Source organism: Meleagris gallopavo, chromosome 5 (assembly GCF_000146605.3).
Source record: "Meleagris gallopavo isolate NT-WF06-2002-E0010 breed Aviagen turkey brand Nicholas breeding stock chromosome 5, Turkey_5.1, whole genome shotgun sequence".
Classification (NCBI taxonomy): Eukaryota; Metazoa; Chordata; class Aves; order Galliformes; family Phasianidae; genus Meleagris; species Meleagris gallopavo.
Window position 1 is genome coordinate 21,994,603 of NC_015015.2, and position 21,980 is coordinate 22,016,582.

A 21,980-nucleotide genomic window follows, 5' to 3' on the forward strand; every position below is an offset into this window, starting at 1 on the left:
GGAGGGGCGGTCCAGCAGTGTGGTGGACTTACCAGCTGTAAGGTAACTGCAAGGGCTGAGCCCGGAGAGTTGCTTGCAGGCAGGTGGCAGGAGGGCAGCGGGCTCTAGTGCTGTTCATCATACCCAAGCATGTGTCAGACACCCTAGAAATTCGTTCCAACCTACACATAAGGAGGAAGAAGGACTAAAGGACCTCTTTGCTCGGTGACAGGAGCTCCTAGGCAGCTCAGAAGCTTGGTAAGCTCTGGCCTTGAGAGAGAGATGGCAGGGAAAGCCAGCAGCAGGGAGCAGCATGAACTATCGGACTGTGGCAGTTTGCAGCTTTTATCTTATTCCTGAACCTACACCAGGACGCACAGAACCCAACCCTTGTGTTGCCTGCCTTCTCCCTTCTGTCACTGGGATAGAAATGGTGTTGCCCAAGCTCTGGGAGAGCCCTTCTGGGTGCCACTGGGGAACAAAACACCGCATTGGCAGGTCTCACCCCAGCAGACAGCCTCAGGTTTGGGCCCTCAGTGTTGGGAGGAAGAGGCTGTGCCACCATGAGCCAGGGCGCGTCAAGAGAGAGGAAGGGGAGCATTTACTTACAAGAAGGAAGAATTCCTCCATGCCTTGTTTTCCCTGCTGTGCAACAGCTGATGGCCATGTCAAGCACCGCTTCTCTTGGGCTGCAGGTAGCTGAGAGCAGGCAGTGCTGAATAGGGGCGGTATCAGGAGCAGGCTGCGTGTTTCTGCTTGTTCTAGGATGATGTGCAACTTCTAATCATAGTCTCACGTAGTTCTTTCCTTTAATTACCACTGGTATCAAAGCAGTGGCTGCCTCTGGAACTGGGAGCAGTGCCTCACCCATCAGCCCTCCTTTCATTGGGCACGCTGCCCAAGTCACTGCTATGATGGCAGCCAGGGCTTTCTCTGAGGGCTCTGCTCCACACAGGCCCCGGGCTCAGCCCAGGGACCGTGAGCTGCCAGCTCAGCCACAGCTTCAGGGCACTGCCCCAGGTGTGGAACCCTGCTGGGCCACCCCAGCTCTGCTCTGTGGCCCTTCAGCCACTGCTTCCACCACACTCGCCAGGGCTGGGAGCAGCCCCCTGGCAGGCTCCTGTTACTGCAGACCTCCTGTGCAGCACCCTGAGCAGTGCCCCGATGTTCTCACAGCACCGCACATGAGAGCACCCACACAGGAGCTGGATGGTGATTTTTAAATATCTCTTTTTTTTTGTTTTTTTTTGTTTTTTTTTTTTGTTTTGTTTTGTTTTTTAAATCCTGATGCTGATAGTGACCTGCAGGCTCTTTGTTGCCTTCAGGTCCCTGCTGGTTTCAGTTTTGGTACAAATGTGTTTAGATTTTAGCAAAATTAAACTGGGGAAGGGGGCGGGGGGGGCGGGGGTACAGAGCACCTGATCGATTTGTATTTATTTATTTTAACACTTTACTAAATAAAGCACAACAAACTCTCTCGTCTCCTCAGCTGTGTCTCCAGGAGGGGCTCAAGGTCCACCCCAGCCCTGCCCTGCACCTCCTCACACAGTGGCTGTGCTGGGGAAGAACCAACCCGGCCCCTCCACATAGGGTTCCTCCGGCTGCTGCGCTCCAGTACATGGAGATCAAAGCCCCCATTAGTTCTGGGAACCCAAACTTGCTGTGCTAAGGGCTGGCTGTGCCAACCCTGCAGGGCCCACAGCAGAGCTAACAACAGGGCTGGCACAGAAAGCCACAGCTGCTCCTTCCCATGGCTCCCAGCAGAGAGCGGGCCGAGCAGGACAGGTAAGGTGCTGTCTGGATCTGATCTGTGTTGCTGCTCAGGCTGGTGATAACAGCAAGCTCTGGCATTACTAAACAAATGCTGTCTGCTAGGGGACAACCTGATGCCGTCATGCCTTTTGCTGCGCTAATGACGAGCAATGGCCTTCCAGCCTTTTCCCAAAGCCAACAACTTGCTCCCAGCCTGCTGCCACCCCATCTACCCCTGCAGAGGCTGGGCTTCCTGTTCCAGGCCCAGGAGCCAAGTCCTTACCCCAGGCTGTGCTCCCACCAGAACCGTGAAGCCAGAGCCCTTTGTTTAGGTCCCAGTGCCTATCCAGGACTCAGCCATGTGCTGCTGGGAACATACAGCCATGCTACGAAGCCACGGTCTGTGGCAGGCTGCCAGCCCACAGCAGTATCTACCACTGGCCCATGTCAGGGCTCACCCACTGAGCAGTGACACCAAGATCACTTCTACGAGCCTGCTCCCTCGTGCTTGTGCAGGCTCACTGCAGAAAGCATTAATAACCACACAGTTCTAACAAGGATATGAAAAAGAATAAAAAAGCTTTAATTTAAAAATTAAATTAAAAAGAGAGAATAAGCAAGAGGCGCTTGTGCCCTTCCCAGACAATGTGATTTGTGTGGCTCCTCCTGGCCGTTCCCACTAAGGACGGAAATCTTCACACCTGCACAGCTCTAGCTCTTGCAGACCAGAATAATGCTAAGAGAACAGCATAGGTTGCAGCAGCCCCGGGCCTGGAGCTGCTCCAGTGCCAGCAGCAAAATCATCCAGGTGCAAGAAAGGCTTAAAAAAACAAAACAAAACAAAAAAACACCGGACCATGACACCCTAACCACTGAATTCTTACGAGAAAAGTATAAATAATTTAAATAGCATGAGGAAAGCAACACATCCTCTGTGCTCCAGTGTGTACAGCTGCAGAGCAGAGCCAGCCATGCTGCTCCCACTGCAGGGACCATGGTGCTCAGCTACGGCCTCCCTGGGGTCAGTCCCATCCCATCCCTGATTGTTGGTGGCAGCCTTGGCACTGCCAGGAGTCAGGGAGGCACTGGGGTCCCTGCCACTAATTCTTCCACAGGAGCACAGACCCCCTGTGAAGCTATCCCACCCACCACAATGGCAGAAGGATTGTACCAAGCACCAGACTGCTTTCACTTAGAGCTGGGCCAGCCCAGGAGAGACTCTGCATCCACGTGGATGGGGAGCCAGCCTTAGTCCAAGGTTAAGCCAGGACTCCACAGTTCCTAGTGATCTCTAGCCTCGGCTCCTAGAGCATCAGGAGGCCTCTTCCGAGGCCTTGCTCCACAAATGATGCAAGAGGATGGTCCACATAGCCATCTCCCACTCGCCAAAGCTCCAGGGATGTGCGTAGGTTTGCAAACTGGGACTGCAGAGAGGAGCAGAGCAGGGAAAAGTGCAGCTCTAGAGCCTCTCGAGGCCAGGCCCTGGGCTGAGGTGAGCTAACAAAGGCTGTGAACTGATATCTGCTAGAACTAGGGATGGGAAGACCAGTCCCCCGGCACAGTGGAAGCTCCCCTGTTAACGCAGGATTGATCTGAACAAACCCTGGGCCACACTGCAGCAACTCAACCCACAGACGCTGCCTGATCTCACAGCTGGCATCCTCCCTCTTATCTACAGACATCCCATTGTGAATCAGATCCCTTGGGCAAGGCTAAGAGGTGAGCTGGGGCAGGAGGAGGCCCCGCACCCTCCCTTCTCCACCTGCTACCAGCACCCTGCACCCACTGTCCCCAGGTGTCAGAGGTTCCTCTCGGCAGTGAGGTATTTGAGTGCAGCAGCCCCATATCTCCGCGACAGATCCTGGTGGAATTCCTCCCGCAGCGTTTGTAGACAGCCCCGGTACCCAGCATTCAGGCGAAACTTGGAGATGTCGAAGCTGGGAGCGTGGGGCATGTGGATCATGAAGGCATTGGGCAGTACCAGCAGCTCGTACTCCTGGGGACAGAGCGGCAACTGTCACCATCAGCACCGATACCAACACCTCACTGCCCGGCTGTGGCCCCAGCACCTACCTGCGCATCCAGCTCCATGATGTGGGACACCTTGTTCCAGCCGAAGCCCACGAACCGCTGATCGTACTTTGGGCAGTCTCGCCTCACTACAACGTAAGGCTCAAAGTCTGGCTGCCACGCCACACGGTACGGTACGGTGGCTGTTCGCCATTTGGCATAGTCAGTTGGGGCATGGCCTTTTGGCCACACGTGGTACCTGTGAGGAGAAATGGAAGTGAGACACCAGGAAAAGTGGCCGCTCTATGGCCCCAAGGCACAAGGGTACCAGACTGGCTTCTGCTGGGTGTGGCAGTCTTTGGGGTGGCAGGGAGCTCCAGGACTTACCTGAAGGTGTAGAGGGAGCCCATGTCCAGCATGGAGAGCAGTTCTGCTTTGGATTTGGGGAAGGTCAGGCGGTAGTGCAGTGTCTCAAATGCCGGCACAATGAGAGCTGCCTTCCTGTGAGGCAACTCCAGCTGCTGGATGGAGTTCCTACAAAGGTAGAAAGAGCATGAGGCTTCTGTGGCCATCAGCTGTGGCTACAGCCCCATTCCTAATTCCCCTTCATCAGCCCCACCAGCCCACCCACAGTTCCATAAAAGGATTAATGCGTTCAGACACCACACAGTGCTGCCATACAGGAGTTTGAGGCCTCACAGCCACTTCTCCTTCCTGATCCACTGCTGTCTGATAAAATCAAGGACAGAATCACAAGATTGAGCAGAAAACAACCCATTTCTACACATAAAAAACGGCTGTCTGGGGCACGTCCTGCAAACTCCTTACCTGAGGTAATCGTAGAGGCCATACATCGGCAGGAAGTCAATGTCAGTCAGAAAGACATACGGCGTCTGTGTGTTGGTCAAGGCCACGTTGCGCAGGAGGTTGATAGGGTAGAACTGCCCCTCCTTGTAGACGATGTGATAGGCGACATTGCGACGGGCACTCAGCACCTCCGAGGCCTGGGCGTAGCGCAGGAACTGCTGGGCCTCCGCGTCCGACATGTACAGCGCCAGGCTGATGGGGCCAGCCCAGTGTTTGCAGATGGCCTCCAACATCTGCAGCCTGCAGAGCAGAGAGCACTGTGTGAGTGGGAGCCCTGCCTTGTGGGAACCTGGTCAGATCCAGAACTAAGGGCTGTCAGAAAACTGCAAGCCATCCGAGCCCAGGAGAGAGCGGAGGGAATTACTGCTCCCAAAAGAGGCTGCTTGCTGCTCCTTCTGCAGTGCTCTGGTGTGAGGGTGAGCAGCCCATGTTACAGAGCCCATGTAGCTCCTGAGTTGTAAAGTCAGCCCAGAGGCAGTGGAGGGGGAACCCAACCCCCCCATCAACCCCACTGGTAAGTACCTGTCCATGGAGAGCTGGGCCACGAGGGTGACATCAGTGGGGTTGGGAAGGGCCAGGAACTCGTACTGCAGGAAGAACAGGTGGACGCGGTGCTGCGTGAGGTGCTGCCGGCGGAAATCATAGCAGGGATCATCCTCATCCAGCTCCTCGAGTGCCTGCTGCAGCTGCAACACCGCAAAGGTGAGGCACGGTGGGAGACTCAGGGGGGAGCACGGGGAGCTGCCGACATCTTTGCCTGTCCCGTGGCCTGGGCCAGGACAGAGCTGCAGTCAGCCTCACCTGGTCGCTGGGCGGGCTGGGGAGACTGGCACAGCCAAAGAGCTCCCTGCGCAGCAGGTTCCCATCATACTCCAGGAAGGTCAGGTAGAGGTTGCGGAAGAACTCCACATGCTTGTTCTTCACCCGCAGCTTCTTGGGCGAGTTCCAGTGGATTACCTGGGAGCAATGGTATATCATGCTGCAAAGGGGAAGTCAGCAGCACTCAATGCTCCCCAAAGCCCCAAAACACCATTGTTGACTGCCAAAGATCTCTGGGTCCTTCACCCTGTCTCCTATATGGCAGAAGCATCTAGTAGGAAGAGTACAGGGCTCCTCATAGGAGAATCTGTGATTCTGCTTCAAATGCCACAAAAATCTACCCACCTTGAGATCTGAGACCTCAGTGTAGCACAGCTCTGAGCGGGTATGATCAGAGAGCTGCACATTCCAGAAGCACGGGAGCCGATACACCAGGGCGGGGTTCTGCTTGATCACTGCATTAAAGATGTCCTAGGAGAGAGAATGACAAGTGCAGAGGAGGATAAAGGGGACAGTATGGCCCCCATATGACAGCACTGCTCTGGGAACACAGAAGGGCTGGCCACCCTGGAGGCCTTACCTGATCAGCCAACGAGGTGGAAAGCATGCTCATGAGCTCCCGCTCTGCTGTCAGCCGCCACATCTGCTCCCAGCCCAGGCGACGCAGACGGTCCAGCAAGAGCAGGATCACCCCTGGATGCCAGGAAAGAGGATGCTAGGTCCACCAGTGGAGCACGGCAGCCTGCATGCCTCCAGCCTCTGGGACATGCCACTTCTTTGCACGCAATCTCCAGGATGCTGTAGCAGCTCCACATGCCCACGTCAGCCTTCCCCAGCCTCCCCACTCACACTGCCCCAGCTGGGTTTTCTGTCAGAGTGCAGGAGCCATTTTAACAACTCTCACTCACCCGTGTTGAAGCCACGTCCCAGTGCTGGCCATGGTTTGTGGTTCTTCCAGAGGTTGCCCAAATACCAGTCACTTTGGTTCTCTACTAGCCCAATCACCTGCTTTTCTGAGGAAAGAGAGGGACATACATGTGGCGCACATCTACAAGTTTGGAAGGTGCAAGCAAACTCTCTACATTACTGCTGAAGCTGATGGGGACCACCATGCTGATGTGGCAGCAGGCCCTGTCAGATCTCCAGTGGGTCCCAAAGGCTCCCCGTCCTCACCAGAGAACTTCCCGAAGACAGCCCAGAGCTCAGCAATGTCAGTGGCGAAGGTGATGTCAGTGTCCAAGACGATGACCTTGGAGAGGTTGGAGGGCAGTGCCTTGGTGAGAGTCAGCTTCATCAGCCCGTAGATGCCAGAGTAGTGCTTGTTGGGGATCCACGACACCTCTGGCTGCAAGGTGACATGGCCTCAGGGCTGGGCACGGGTGGGCCCTTCCTGCTTGGGCAGGAGAGCCATGTTCTCATACACAGGAGGCCAGCAGAGGGGCACAACAGGGTTGTGGAACCAGGAAAAAGCATTAACAATCTCCCTCCCACTCTCTCTGCCACTCCCCTGGGACCCTCCAAGCACCCAGGTGGGATAGAAAGCGAGGAGAATGCAGAGTGGGGAGAGTGCCTGCCTTCAAATCATCGGCGTTGTAGAAACTGACGTGGATGGAAGGCACCATCCAGGACTGGAAGAGCGTCTGGAGGATCTGGTGGGCCACTGAATCCGTGATGAAGTGAAAGTGGAGGGGGTTTTTCCTGCCAAGGGCAATGCAGCGGCACTCAGCACCACAGCAGGAGGAAGCGGACATGGTCCCCATCTCTCCCACCGTGGCAGGGGACAGACATCAAGCACACAGAGAAAAATCACACCCTTGGGAATACAACTACCCTCTGTCCTTTTAAGTCTCAGAAATGACACAGGAGGCAGAGAGAGAACTTAGAGCCTCTCTCCTCCAGCACTGCATTCCCTATAGCATATCTGGGAACCCCAAACCATCAGGCCTCTGGCACAGCACATCCCCGTTACCTGTGGAAGAGGATGGATTTCACCAGGGTGACCACATCTCGGCTGGCGTTGTGTCCAGCACACACAATTGCAATGTGCAGGAGCTGCCCAGAGACAAACATTGCTTTTTTGAGACTGGCTTCTTCCTGCAAAGGACAGTCAGAGCCCCAGCTCCCTCTGAGCAGCCCTGTTGGCTGTGCCACCCACCTCACACTTGTGCACCATCCACTGCTTGGGGCAGGCCGTGCGGTTGTTCCTCTCACCTCCAAGGGGGGGCCCATCCTCAGCAGAGGCCCCCCACTGCGGGATGCCATTGCTGCCCTCCACCTGCACCTGGCCAAGCTGCATGCGGAGCTGCTGGTTTTCCTCCTCCACTCGGCGCACCTGCGAGGCCAGTGCCTCCCGCTCCACATCCCGACTCGGCTGCTCGCCCAGGCATGGCGGCAGCAGGAGAAAGCGGCCGTCTGCGGGGACATAGGAGGGGACATGGGGTGGGACACGTGGGCATGGCAAGAGGGCAGTGGTAAGCCAGAAGAGACTGCGTGGGAATGGGGGCAGAGCCCCAACCTGATCAGAGAGGTCCTAGGACACCCCACGTGCCCAGCGTCACAGCTCTGCTCCAGCAATCCCCTGGAAAACCCCTGGGGCTCTAAAGACCAGTACACCCCAGCCATACTGCAGCCCTCCCATGGCCTTGGCCTCTCCAGCCCACTCTGTGCTGGGGATCTTCCGAGGAACTGAGGGAGAAAGATCCACTCACATTCAAGGCTGCCCACGAAGAGGTAGAGCCAGGAGAGGAGGACGGCAAGGGTGACGGTAGCGAGCAGCAGCTTCAGCTTGACACGCCAGGAGCACAACATGATGGGCTGGCGGGAGTGGGTGCCAAGGATCAGGTGGGCAGGCCTAGTCTGGCTGGCCCCAGCATCCTAGAGCCTGGAAAGACAGGGAAGCAGAGAGCAGGGTCACCAACAGCCCTCAGCATCCTCTGGGTGTAAGATCCCTGGTTCTGGACGCTTCCCAGTGCCTGCCCTTAGGAGGGAGAGCAGAGCCCTCCCCCACTGCACTTGAGGCAAAGCCTGAAGGACATGGCTGGGCTGGGCAAGCTGTGCTGCCAGGGAGCTCAGCCCATGCTGAGATAAGCGAGGAGCCCCAGCCCAGCCCACTGGCTGCCTTCCCAGCCCTCCTGCCAGCAGGGACATGGGGGAACTCCAGTGGCATCCCTTGTCCCCTCCCAAGATCCCAGCAGGTCAAATGCCTCCACTTTCTCCTCAGGCTGAATGCAGCTACCTGCCCTAGTGAAGTTTGGTGTCACACTAGAAAGATTCCAAGCAGTCTGGAGCATCAGCTTAAAGGAACACACAGCCTGGGGGTGGCTGGAGAGGGTGGGGGAAGCAGAGGGGACTTGGGCACGCTGCTCTCACCACTCTGAGATGCTGCTCCATGGCACCACACTATCTGCTTTGTCCCCACGTCCCAGCCCAATGGGGGAAGCACCGCTATGCCCACACATGCACCTGGAGGCACCTGCAGGGCTCCTGCTCTCTGAACACAAGCAATCCTTTTTACATAGGAAGAAAGAGGTGGAGAAACTGCGTCACTTCCCAGGTCAAACGCAGGGACAGAAAGATAGCCTCAAAAAGCACTGCCCTGTGACTTCCTTTAGGAGCCAGTGGCATGGGGCAGACAAAGGTCTCACAAAGCAAGAAACCACCAATCTCCCCCATCCCCTGCCTGGCCCAGCATCTGAAGGCGCCACAAAAGCCCGCGCTGCCTCTCGGATGAATGGGCCGGATTAGGGCCTCTTCCACTCCCCTCCCTCCATGCACTCCAGAGCCTATTGATGTGCAGATACCAGAAGGCCTCTGGATGAGGCGGGCAGCCTGGGAGGACACCACCTGGGTGAGGGGATGCGGTACCAATGCAGGAACCGCTCCCACAGGTATGGTGGGAACTGAGGCACCCAGCGGGCACAGGTCCCTTCACCCTGCAGGACCTTGGTGAGGAACTTCAGCATTTCCTAGGGCTCCACACACTGCCACCAGCTCATGACCTGTCCTACAGATCCATCTCCACCACCCCATCTGTGCACCAGGGGACCCTCAAACTTTGTGCTGGGCTCACTGCGCAAAAGGGGGAGTCAGGAGAGCAGAAGGAGACCAGCAGGCGCTGAGCTGCCCAAAAAAACAACCGATGGGAAAGAGACCTCCATGCCAACAAAGAAGGGACAGCCCCCACTGCTCCCACTTGTCCCATGGCCTCTGCCCCACTTGCCTGTAGTGCTGGGGACCTTCCCAGTAAGGAACGGTGCTCTCTGCACATAAGCACATGGCTGGCACAGCAGTTTTGGGGAACGCAATGGGGCTAGGACAGCAGCAGGCCCAGGGCAGAGAGGCCCCAAGGAGTCTGTGCGCTGCAGCATCCCCAGCCCCTCCCTCCCCACATGGCCCCTTGCCTGCCCCAGGCAGCAATTCCCTTACCTGCCTTCCCCTTCTCCTGCCAGTGCCTCCCAAGTGGCTCTCAGCCTGCTGCCGCACTCCCTCCTGGCTCTGCCTTTCCCAATCCTCCCTTTACTCCTCCCTTTCAGATCTGACACTTCCCCCCCAGCTCCTCCCGCTCTCAAACCCGATCTCCCCCCACCCGCACGCCCAGCCCTGGCCCCCCTTTCAGAGGAGGAAAGAACAAACAAAACCAGATTGAATTCACTTGCTGCTCAAGAGCCCCCCACACTGGGGCACTGAGCTGCCCTAAGTCAGGCAGGAGAAACCCGCCTGCTGTCCTGCAACTCCCTCCCTGATCCCAGGCCCCACACACCCTTCTTCAGCCAAGATAAGGACAGCGTTAGGGTTCGGTACCCCATAACCAACTGATTTTTCTTCTCCCAGGGCAGGTGCAGGGCACTGTGCCATCTGTGGGGGGAAGCTGGAAAACAGCTCTGAGCTGTGCTGCCCACATGGGAAGGAGGCACAAAGTGTGGGGTGTGGGCTGCTCAGCTGCCATCCCGATGGCTCGGAGAGCAGAGATTGCAAGCACTCAGGCTGCAGGTGCTATGTGGACAGGCTGCAGGTGCAGGAAGGAAACAGAGCTGCCCACCCATGGCAGGCCTCCAGCCCCAGCAGCCTGGGAGCGCAGCACCCCACAGAAGTGGCAGCAGGAGAGGGAGGCAGGGCTGGGAATGCTAACTATGCAGAGACTGCCTCTACCTGCAGCTCCCCTGTGCTTGGCCCCAGGGCTGGGAAAGGCAGCTCCTTCCCTTGGGACAGAGCGGATGGAGGAGCTCCTGCTCTCTGCCTCCCACCACACAGGGAGCAGGCACAGCAGGGTGGCAGCATGGAGGGAGTGGGATGCAAATGTCTGCATAGCAAAGGAAACGAAATATAAATTGTCCTCCACCCCATCAGCTACAGTAGCAGGCACAGGCCTGCCTTATGAAGATGGAGCAGGGTTGGGGAGGCCTGGTCCCCACCCAGCCAGTGCAGAAATCACTGCCCCAGGAGATGCATTCACCTCCTGCTCCGGCTTATGCTTGTCTTTGCAGAGCTCCCGACAGAACAGGCAGGTAATAAATAGCACCTTAACAGCACCTTCCTGCCCAGCCTGGCCCCAGCAGCAAGAGGAAACCCCCATGGGCCCCACTCCCCTGAGCCAGCGGTACCCTCCGCAGGAGCTCTCCCTTCACTCCCCAGCGGATCTCAGCCCCGGGGCCTGACCACCCCATGCTATCCATCACGTAGGAACTTTAGGGCTGTGGGAGGGGGTGGCAAGCAGGAAGGCAATTACACAGCCTCTCCTCCCCCACACAGTGGAGAGAGCAAAGCACAAAACAGCTCCCAACTGAGTCCCACGCTGGGAAGCAGTGGCCATAGCATCATGTGAGTGTACGCTGTGTGGAGGGCCCTGCCCGTGGTGTGGACCATGCACTGGTCTGCATGCAGCGTTCACACCTTCCCCACACAGTTCTACCCACACCTGCAGCCCCGGCACTTGTCCCCAGCCTCCCTCACTCAGCCTCCCTGCTCGCACCAGATGAGCACTGCCCCCGGTAAGATGAGCTGTTTCCCAGTAGCACTGTTCTCCATTTCCAAAACCAGCACAAGGATGCGAGGCAAAGTGCTGGCCACAGCAGGTTGCCCTCCTCCCTCCCCCATGCCTCTCACAGGAGCAGGGCAGCTCCAGAAGGGATGAGGACACACAGGACAAAGGGGCTCAAGGTCCCCTCAAGGCCAGTCTGTTGCTGCAATAGGGGTCACCTCAACTCCACCTCCTGCAGTGACACAAGGGTCATAGCCGGGTGACACGGGGCTCCAGGCCCAGCAGGGCCTCCCACCCCAGGAGTCAGAGGTCGCCAACTTGCCAGGCCTGGGAAGATACCTCAGCCACCACCACTAGGAAGGGTGGAGAGGAAAGCCACACATGCCTGCCTGACCTCTGAGGAGTCAGCAGCAGCACCTGCCCACCATGCCCCACAGTGCCCTTGTTCTGGCTCAGTCCAGCCAGCCTTTGCTGTCCCTGACTCCCTGCTCCTCGTCAGGTGAGGAGTTAATGTTTAGGGAGCGCTAGCACAGGTCATGTGAAAGCCGAAGGCTCACCTTCCCCCAGCACAAGCAAAACTGCTGGGCCAGTCCCAGCAAAGAGACAGAGATTAAGAAAGTCTCTAAGGAGAGGCAACAGGGAACAATTTATTTTGCTCATCTGAGTAAAAAAGAGGGGACAGGCAGGCTCCTTGTTCAGCAGATCACTGCTCTGCAGCACCCAGCTGCAATTAATCAGAGGTCATCTCCCTTCACATCTCCAAGATGCCTCCTCCAAGCGACAAGGGCTGCACCAGCCGGCAGATACCACACAGGCAGCTCAGAGCGGAGCAGCTGCAGGAATGTACAGAGGCGGAAAGGAATTTGGCCAGGAAAGCAGGATTAAAGCCCCATGCTCCGGATTACCACTGCACCCCTCCTTCTCCCAGTCTTATGATAAGAGAAACTGAAGTGAGAATTTCACCTCCATATCTCCTTGGGAAGAACAACCTGTGGCAAAGCAGTCACCATATTCCAGAGATGGGATCAAGTCACAGGGTGAGACACCAGAATATGGGCTGTAAAACAAGAACATGCTGTTGCCATCCCTCCACAACCACCAAGCTATGGAGAAAGCTCTGACTAAGATGAGCACCTCCTTGCTTCAGCTGTGCCTCAGTTGTGCCTCATTCTTATGCATTTTATTCCACAAAGGTCACACAGAAAAAGCCACTCTTTTCTGACAGAAGAGCACACTGCTCAGGGAACAGGAGCTAACAGCCCCCAAAGGATGTTAGCTGAAGCTCCCAGCTTGGCCAAAGCAAGGAGTTTCATCACCAGAATATTTCCTTTTCTCTCCTAGAGCACGAGGAAACCAACAAGTCCAGACTGAGTCTGACACACGTACATGCCTCACTGCTTACCTCTCCACATGTGAGGCTCAGGAACACATCAGGGAACAGTTTCTGCTGGCAGGAACACAGATCATGAGGCTCTGCTAGACATAGCCTGCTCTAGCTGAGCACACAGCCAAGTTCCTACCCACAGCTGGGCACCAGGTTCTGCTACATGATCTGTGGGGCAAGCACAGGGAGCCAGGAGTCACAGCATAGCATGCGAGCAGTGTGCAGGAAGCTTAGGTTTGCCAGATGTCCCACAATGTTTGCAGGCTATGCAGGTGCATTTCACCACCACCCTCAGGCAAGGCATGATAGGGCCATCCAGACCCAGCCCAGTCAGCAATATGCTCTCACTCCTAAGCCTGTGGAGAGGCTGGAAGGACCCAGCTGGCAACAGCCTTCAGCCACACCTGGGTTGCATGCCTCTGCACATGCTACTTTTGTCCCTCTGCGCAGCAAGGGAATCAGCAGGACACAGAGGCCTACATCACATCATCATGTGCTCTCCTGGCCAATACAGCTAGGAGGAGAGGAACCAAACCTGGATTCTGTGCAGCAGTACAACAGGGGACATAAAGATCCTGTATGCTCCTTGAAACAGAAGAGGAAAAGCATTTGGGCTGATCTCCAACTCCCATCCCTCTGCTGGGATCAGGTTTCTAATATCTGCATTTTGCTGATGACTGTGCTGCAGCTAAATGGCCAGCTCTGAATGCACGAGGTTCACTGTGTCCCTGTCTCCGGACGCTGAAATCTGCTCACTAGGCCATTTCCTGATTCCTCTGGCTCTCCTAATGGTTGCAGGCATGCAGCAAACAGCAGCAGTTCCTGGGGTAAGAGCTAAGAAGCAACAGCAGGGTCAGCAGTCAGGAGCTCCAGCTTCTATCTAAGTCTGTCTTAGCAAGCCATCTTCTAGCAGTGCCCATGCTGGAGCATACAGTGGTCACCACGTCCCACAAAGCAAAGGGATGAGAATGTCACTGTGCATAGCAATGCCTCAAACTTCCAGCTAGCAGTGTGCGACGTATCCCCATTCATCAAGGTAGGGACTGGCAGATGTCCTTCCATGCAAAACATCCCTTCTCCCCACCAACCCTGGGTAGATGCCAGGGGTGCAACTCTGAGCCAGGCCCCAGGTGCTTAGAGTATCTCACTGCCGGCAGAGCTGGGCGTTTATGGCTAAATAGTTATTGACTGAGAACTGAAATTTGTAGACAGCTCTGAAATATTTGCTACTTCACTACAAGTTTTGGACAAGAACAAAATGCTTTGCTTTCCAAGCAAAAAGTCTCACTTTGCATTGGTTTGCTTGCAATTGAGCTCTGTTACATTTAAAAGATAAAAATGTCTCTCAAACTGGGGTTTTGGTTCCTCTCATTTTCTTTCAGCCTTTCATTTTGGGCACTGAAGCAATGAATTATTTGCTCAGCTCTGCTCTCCAGACAAGCTGAGAGCAACAGAAGCAGGAGCTGTGCTTAAGCAGCAGCACTAAGGAGGGTGCTGATGCTCTCTCCACTGCAGGCTCCTCTCAGACCTCAGACTGAGCTCTCCTAAGAGTAGCAAGCACTCACAGGGCCCTGTACAAGGGATGACCAAGTACAGCAGAGAAGAGACATCCTCTTGTCCTAGCAGACAGCAGTTCAGAGTACCAAGAGGTCACACCACTGGCTGAAAGACAAATACAAGGCAGGGTTTCTTGCACAAGCTGCTCTCCAGACCTTGGCCAGTACACTCACTGGTCCCTCACTGGGGCTGAACACGTCCTGCAGTGCCCAAATCCATTCCACCAGGCACTTGAAATCATGTCAGAGGAAAGCAAGGGCAGACCCTTTGCATCCCTTTTGAAAAGGGACGACAGCACAGAAGAGGCTGACACTCGTCACAAGGCAGAGCTGCTCACAGCTGGCCTCTTCCACCAGGGACTGGCCCAAACCCGGAGCTGTGCTCCAAAAGCCACTCCCACATCTTCACTCAGGGCTATTCGTGGCATTGATGCCCTCAGTGCCCAAGGAGGGCTGAAAGTAGAGCTTGCCACATAAGAATGTAACAACTGCACTATAAATAGAAAATGAGGATGGCTCGGGGCAAGCTCTGCCCTGCCTTAAGGGAGGCTGTTAAAAACCCAAGCAGCAATACTGCCATCCAGTCAGAGTACCCTGGGCATTTTATAGCCCTGAAGTGATACCTGAGCTACAGACACACACTGCAAATTAGCTCTGACGCTGCAGAAGTACTGCTGTTAGTTGGTCTGAGAGTCAGCAAACTCAGCTGCAAACTAAACCTACATGGGAGTATTTTGCAAACTGGACACAAGGAAGCAACTGATAGGGGCAAAAAGATGGGAAGTGAAGAATCCAAAGAAGGTGGTTCCTGAAGGAAAGGGGAGACAAAAATGCCCCTGAAACCCAAACTCTATGCTAACCCTCCCCAGTACTCCTCCCCATCTTATCGTGCTGCTAACTCTGCTCCCACCCCCAGGGTTTCCTTGCACTGCTAAGTCCTGAACTTTCACAGCAAAGGACAAAGGCTGGGAAGAAAACACATGCCTCAACTCAACCAAGCAGCAGATGAGTGGTTCAGGTCAAAAGCTCAAGTCTTCCGCAATCCACCAGAACCTCTTCAACACCCAGCCCACAACAGGAGTGGGACAGACCTCAGCCCACCAGGTGACCATCAGAGTCAAATTTGGGAATGAGAGTGCAGGATTGACAACGGGGAACATGGAGAGAGGTGTATACACAGAAGGAAAGCAGTAGACTCAGACTGATTCATTCAGTGTATAAACACACAAGAACACGTGTACAGGGAAGCAGTTGCTTCTTCTGCCAGAAAGCGTTGTCAGTGGTTCTCCCCCCCACCTTTCCTCCCTATCAGAACAGGAAGATAGCACTCAAAAATAAATTAAGAAAAGGTTTCTGTGGTCAGCAGTGAAACATCCTGGCAGAACTGCTTTGGTGGACAAACAGCAAGCAGGGAAATCACAGCTCCTGCTTCAGTGCTCCCAGAACACCCAAAATAGCCAAGGCTCAAGAAGTGAGAACAGCTAGTGCTGACTATGAACCCACCCTGAGGACTGCAGAAGCCCACAGCTCAATTCCCTCCTGCTTCTTCTCTCCCCCTTCTTCCTCCCGTGCTCCAAGCAGGAGGAGAGGTAGAGGCCTTGAGTTTGGCTGGGTTTCCACTTTGGGGAAGGAACTCAATAACTGATTGGATAGGATGTGAGCACCCATTGAGGAAAAGGATTAGTAACCTCCTAATCTGTACATTTTGGAGTGTAAGCATTTTACTTTGCTCTCTAATTAAACCACAGAGCACAGAGATTGCCAGAAGGGAAAGAACAAGAAGGAAGGAGGAAAAGGAATGGAGGCTGTGGCTAAAATGCTGTTCCTTGCAGCTTTCATGCAAGATGCGCTACGTGGGGGTCATTCACGAGGATGTATTTCACCTCAAGGATTTGAACACCAAGTCTGCTTCACATCCTGCTGCTTCCCATGAGCCAAGCCCTAGTGAGAGCGAGGGCAAGGGGAAGAGGAAACCTGTACAGTATCCTACGGATGGCAGAGGCGGGAGTGAGGGCCATTAAGACAAAGTGAAATTGCACCTGAGGCAGACCAGCCTGGCTGACCAGGACTCACCTCTGAGTCCCTGCCTCCTGGGAAGCCCTACAAGTGCCAAGCCACATTTGTCTCTACTTCCCAGACCCGGCTGCACAGAAGTTCCTTGTTCAGGCACTTATCTGGCTCCATGCTGGGAGGGCCCGATGTCTTGCTGCCCTGGCACTCACACAGCACACGTAGCTCTGTGCTGGGCTCATTAGGAGCTACCTAGCAGAGAAACTTTCTTGGCACAGGTAAAGAGGGAAACCTTTCTAACACAGCCCATGACAAAGCATGGGCTTTGTTAGGGAACACTGTTCCCTTCAGGCTCTATCTAGACCATGCCTACACTGAGAGAAGGCAGTAGGCCCAAGCCTCGTTCCTTACTGGTGGCCCTTTAGCACATAACAGGGACAGCCTCAGAAGGAAAACCAGCAGGCAGTAGGGTCAGAAGAGCTTTGGGCTGCAGCTCACAACTGCTCCCAGCACTGTGGGCAAGGCAGCTGGTGGCATGGCTGGGAACAGGAAAGGTCTCACCTCCTGAAATGCTCTGCCTCCTGTTCTGCCCCACCAGACAAAGGAGAAAAGGGGCAGCCTGTCAGTCCCACGTCCCTCTCTTCCCTCACTCCTATTCTTTGGAATTCCTCTTTTCTGTTTGCTTTGTTTCAGCCCTCAATGAACAGGAAGAAAAGGGAAGGAGCCTTGACAAATCCGATCAAGGCGCAGACATGCTGAGGCCCCCTCCCGCTGGCATGCCAAGCCCTGCACTAATGAGGGATGGAGGAGAGGCAGCGACTGAGAACAGTGCCCCAAAGAAACACTTGGGGTAGGGGCAGAGGGAAAAGAAGCTACTAGAGCAGAATATCAGCACAAGCTCTCAGCCATCAGAAGAGTGTCATCCATTTCCCTTGGTGCAGAGATCTTCTTCCAGCTCCTCAGCCCCAGTCCCTGACTGCCCACCACATAAGAAACAAGCAATAGCCCACTCTGGTGTTTGGTGAAGAAGATCCTGATGCATATTCTCAAGGAAAGTTAAACTGAGACAGCAATAGAGACAGGAGCACACTTTTTTCCAGATTCATGCAGGAATCTGGTCTTTCCCTGCAGAGGCTTACAAGTGCCAGCACTGTTACCAGGACCTCCCCACACATCCTCAACACCCACATATTCAAACAGGGAGGAAGCCTGTAGTGCCACCCAATTGCGCCCAGTTTACCACATTTAGCACAGAACTATCGAGACAGGAGAAAGCAAGCACATGTAACTCATCTACTCAGCAAGCAAGATTACCAACCTTTGGAAGCTTCAATGTTGTAGGTGTACCTGGCAATAGCCGAAGAAGCTGGCAGGGTGCAGTGACAGCTGTGAAAACCACCCTCTAAGCAGAGATTCCCATCTTGAGATGCACAGAGCACATTCCAGCTCTGCTTGAGGGTTTTGCACCTTGCTGTCACCTGAAAACCAGAAGTCACATGAAGAGTTACTGGACAGAAGAGCTATGGCAACAGGCCCTTGCACAGCCAGGAGCATTATAAACCAGCAGCAGCACCATCTCACGCTTTCATTCTGCCCCTTTTCCCTAGCTTGCTACCCAGCACAGCTCAGTGCTATTTGAGGCTACCCAACCAGCCCCTGGGAAACGATCCATGTGCTGCATGTTCCTAGATCCACTCCTAGAGCACTTCTGCATCCCGTAGCACATGCCGCACCCACACAAGGGCCATACTCAGAAGTGCTGGCAGTGTCACCATGCTCCATTACAGCATGTGCAAGTCCTCACACCAACTCTTTAGCAGGAGTTGGGAGAGGAACACAAGCCCCCTGGCTCCCTCTCAAACGAGGGCAGCAGTAAGTGTTGAGCTTGTACGGTAGTGAGATTAACTATCACGTTCAGTAACCTGAGCACTGAAACATACCCTGGGCAGTTTGGAGGTGGGTAAGGAGTACAGACAGGCACACAGCCCAGAGACAAGATAAAGGCAGAAAAGGGGACAGAGAGAGCCACTTAAAGGGGTGTATGTTGGAGCGGAGCAGCCCACACACACCCCTCTGGCTCTCATGGGGTTGGGCACATGCACCCCTTACCTGCCACAGCAGATGGACAAGCATCTTCAAGCCATGGTAAAACTTACTAACACATCTTCCTGGTTTATCTGACCTGCTTTCTGCTTCACAAAGCAACAGATAAATGAGAGTGCAGTGCACAGCTCCCACAGCACCCATCTAATCTCAGCAAGGTCCCGTACCACAGCACACAGGGAACAAGGTACACAACATCAGTCTGAAAAAGGGCCAGTAGCACTATAAATCTCACAACAGCCTGTACTTAAGCAGTAAAACCAAGTAACTCTGGTGAAGAAACACAACGCTGGTGCTCAGCAAAACCCTCCTACAGCAACAAATCCTCATACTACCTCTGCTCTGCAAGTCTCACACAGTATCAGCAGCTAAGAGCCAAGCCTCAGGCACCCACCTGGAAGAAGTAGCAGAAGCTGCTGGGAACAAAGCCATGCAGTTCCAACAGCTGCGAGCTGGGCAACCAAAGGCACCTTCAGCAGAGGTGATTGCTAGCAGGGAGAACTGGGCACATGTCTGCCAAACAAGCTGGATCCTCCCAGCCCCACCATCAAGAGCAAGGTCCCCGTACAGGTGTGGCAATCCCAGACGGATAAGGTGGAGCCCACAGTGGCCATTGCTCAGCCAGGAATGTCCCTGTAGCAGCACTGAAGTTCCTGGAGTCATCCCAGTTTCCCCCCCTCAAACATCCCATTAACCCAGGCCACCAGAGAACTACAAGTCCTGAAGTTTTTTTCCAGCTGCATCACATGGTTATTAAAAGATACTGCCTCTTGCCTCTCAGCCTTTAGCACTGTCTGATTTGGGATACAATGGGAGAGACTGCACACTGCTGATGAATCAGAGCAGGGAGTTATCCAAGCAGCAGCCCAGGGCTCTAAATGGCTTTCTGGAAGAGGCATCTGGAAGCAGGAGGCAGCCATGATCTCACAGCAAGGCTGTGCGCACATTGCCAGGCATGTTGTTCCTCCTGGGAAGCCAAGAAGAGGTGCCAAGTCTCAGCTAAGCTGGGAAGGGCAGCAGCACCATGATAGGGAACAGCAAGAAAATGCCTCCAAGTCAGAAGGCTCACTTAACCTCCCTTTCAGCCTGGCTGATTTGGGTTTTTCTTTCCAGTGGACCACCATTAACACTCTGGGAACACAGGGACCACACCATCACCATCTCTGCTGGTGCAGCCCTTTGGTCCCCAGAAGGCTGTAAGGGAGCAGGGGGCAAGCAGCAATTGCCACCCCCAGAGTCTGCTGCAGTTCCCTGCCCACCTCCTCATTTGGGCAGGGATTGGAGGCTCTCCTGAAAGGTGCCCCCACAGAGATGCTATGAGTGCATCAAGCCTTCCATTCTTGTCAGGGCTCATGTGTCAGGGACCAAAATAATCTCTGGAAATGATTCCCCACAAGACACTAGGAGCCAGCCATCCCAGAGGGCTGATGAGCTCACCCAAAAGCAAATCAAATAGACATCACAGCATGAGAGCTGAGTGGGGCTGGAAGGGCATGCAGGGGAGACTGGGCCAGAAGGGCCACCCCACACCAGGGTGAGAAGGATCCATGCCCCAAACTTCACACTGCTAGGCTCCTTCCCTGCTGGTGGGAGTGCAGCAGGAAGACATGGCTTGGAAGAACACCAACTTGCTCCAGGTACCAACCTCCCAAGGCACAATCATGCATCAATACATTAAATCTATTCTGCCTTATCCTGTGTCCCAGCTCCAGTGCTGGGGAGTGCTGTCCCAGCCCCACAGCAATGCTTTGCCTGAGGTCAGCTGCCCCAGAAGTGGGCAGTCTGCACCCAGAGGTGCAGTCTGGCAGCTCTGAGCCAAGAGCAAACTGCTGGCAGTCAAGCAAGCTGGACTTCAGCATGGCTCCCACTGATGAGCTGGCAAAGCATGTGCTTTTTGGGTTTGCTTCTTTTCCTGCCATTACTGCTGAGCTTGTATCCCTCGTCATTGGAGCATAGGAACCACTTGGCCTCAGTCAGAGGATTTCCAGTAAGCACCAACCTCTGTCACTCCAACCAACAGTAAATGCAAGAATGGGGCTGTTCAGAGATCCTTCCTGGTAGTCAGGGCAGAAACCACTCCTTAACCCGTCCTTTCACCTTCTGCCCCCGCAAGGGATGTTATAAACCAAAGCAATTTAAATCATTTCCAATCTCGTGGGCTCTCAGCAGCTCCTCCTGCAGCGAGTGCTCCCTTGCAGCTTATTTACCATAAAAAGGCACCACGATGGTACTCCAACCGTCCTCCAAATTCGCTCACTGCAGGAGGGAGACAGAAAGGCAGACAGGACAAGCAGGGGTGGGGCAGGGAGTGAATCCTCTGCCAAAGAGCCTCTCACTCAGGATGAGCTACGCTATCTGGTGCTACCATTCAGAGTGGCTCAAGGACACCGTGCATCAGGCTTCACCTCTGGCTGTGGACAAGGTGCCTCCAGCCGACTCCTCAAGCAGCTGGCTCTCAAGTTGCTGTCTGGAAGGGCCAGATTGTCTCCTTGAAGGAGAGCAGTCTGCACCGGATATGCCCCCAGAGTCATCAGCAGCATGCAGAGACTGTGGACGAGCTGTCCCCTGACCAGTCTCAGGCTCTGGGTGCCACTTCACCCCACCTTGACACTCATGCCAGCATCTCCACTGCTGCATTTCAGAGCAGCCCCAGGTAGCGCTGCATGTGAGCTGAAAGTTGGGTCTAATCCATGCAATTCTGACTGAAGCGGTTTGCTTAGCGCCGGGCTGCTTGCCAGCAGTATCTCGTGCCCTTTTTGAACTCAGCCTGCTGGAAAACAAACCCTCAGGGGAAGGGGGGAGAAGCAGAGAGATCAGAGAGGATAAAGCGCCTGCCCGTGCAACGGCAACGCTCGCGGTGGAGGCTGCAGGCACACACTGCATCCATTGTGCAGAGGTAACCGGACAGGAGGAAGGAGGGGCAGCCCGGCGAGGCTCTGTTTGCTCCGAGGTGGCTGCAAGAGGCCATAAAACGCCCTCCTTACCCACACCGTGCCCCCTCTGAAGCGCCGTGTGCCGGGCCGAGGTCAGCGGGTCACACGGACTGGGCCACGCAGATTCAGCACGGGACCAAGGAGGACCGGTCAGGCAGGGATGGAGCACAGCAGGGAAGAGAACTTCGGTCCCCCGTGCTGCAACAGGCTGCAGCCAGACGCACCCCGTACCTGAAGCACAGGGTCGGCACTTACAAAGCCCACAGCGTGACCACAGCCACGGGTACCCCTCACAGCCGCACCGCGTGGCTGCAGGCTGGCCCTAAGCACGTCCCCCAGCTCCACGAGGGCAGGCACACGTATTAGAAAGGGAACGCGAGGCTGCGGGGCACTGTCCGTGCAGTACAGACCCCCGGGCAGCGCTCATCCGCCCCACAGCAGCCGGACACCGCATTTACGACCCTTAGAAGCACGGGCTGCTGCCGCCTCCAGAAACAAGCCCCCGACAGGTGCCCAAAGACGGGCGAGCCGAGGCGCTCCCCGGGACGGCCCCCAAAGGGAAACCGCCTTCCTGAGTTCCCGAGCCCGAC

The 21,980-nt window shown here is 55.2% G+C and overlaps 1 protein-coding gene across 7 annotated transcripts; it reads right to left on the reverse strand.

Annotated features, from left to right (window-relative positions):
- Positions 1-2,291: 2,291 nt before the first annotated feature.
- Positions 2,292-21,408, reverse strand: LARGE2 (LARGE xylosyl- and glucuronyltransferase 2). 7 transcript variants are annotated; one of them, XM_010711339.3, is made up of 17 exons: positions 17,673-18,435; positions 12,807-12,956; positions 12,368-12,461; positions 8,136-8,308; positions 7,583-7,839; positions 7,397-7,479; positions 7,002-7,125; positions 6,601-6,772; positions 6,336-6,440; positions 6,008-6,120; positions 5,773-5,898; positions 5,410-5,565; positions 5,131-5,294; positions 4,570-4,848; positions 4,129-4,275; positions 3,805-4,000; positions 2,292-3,727 (listed from the first exon to the last, which is right to left on the reverse strand). In XM_010711339.3, the coding sequence occupies exons 4-17, from the start codon at positions 8,233-8,235 to the stop codon at positions 3,530-3,532; spliced, it is 2,220 nt and encodes a 739-aa protein (XP_010709641.1). In that variant the 5' UTR covers positions 8,236-8,308; positions 12,368-12,461; positions 12,807-12,956; positions 17,673-18,435; the 3' UTR covers positions 2,292-3,529. The 7 variants fall into 7 exon arrangements, with proteins under 7 accessions (XP_010709641.1, XP_010709639.1, XP_010709640.1 ...); XM_010711337.3 differs by lacking the exons at positions 12,368-12,461; positions 12,807-12,956 and adding an exon at positions 18,852-21,408 and having other exon boundaries at positions 17,673-17,832; XM_010711338.3 differs by lacking the exons at positions 12,368-12,461; positions 12,807-12,956 and adding an exon at positions 18,464-21,408 and having other exon boundaries at positions 17,673-17,832.
- Positions 21,409-21,980: the final 572 nt, after the last annotated feature.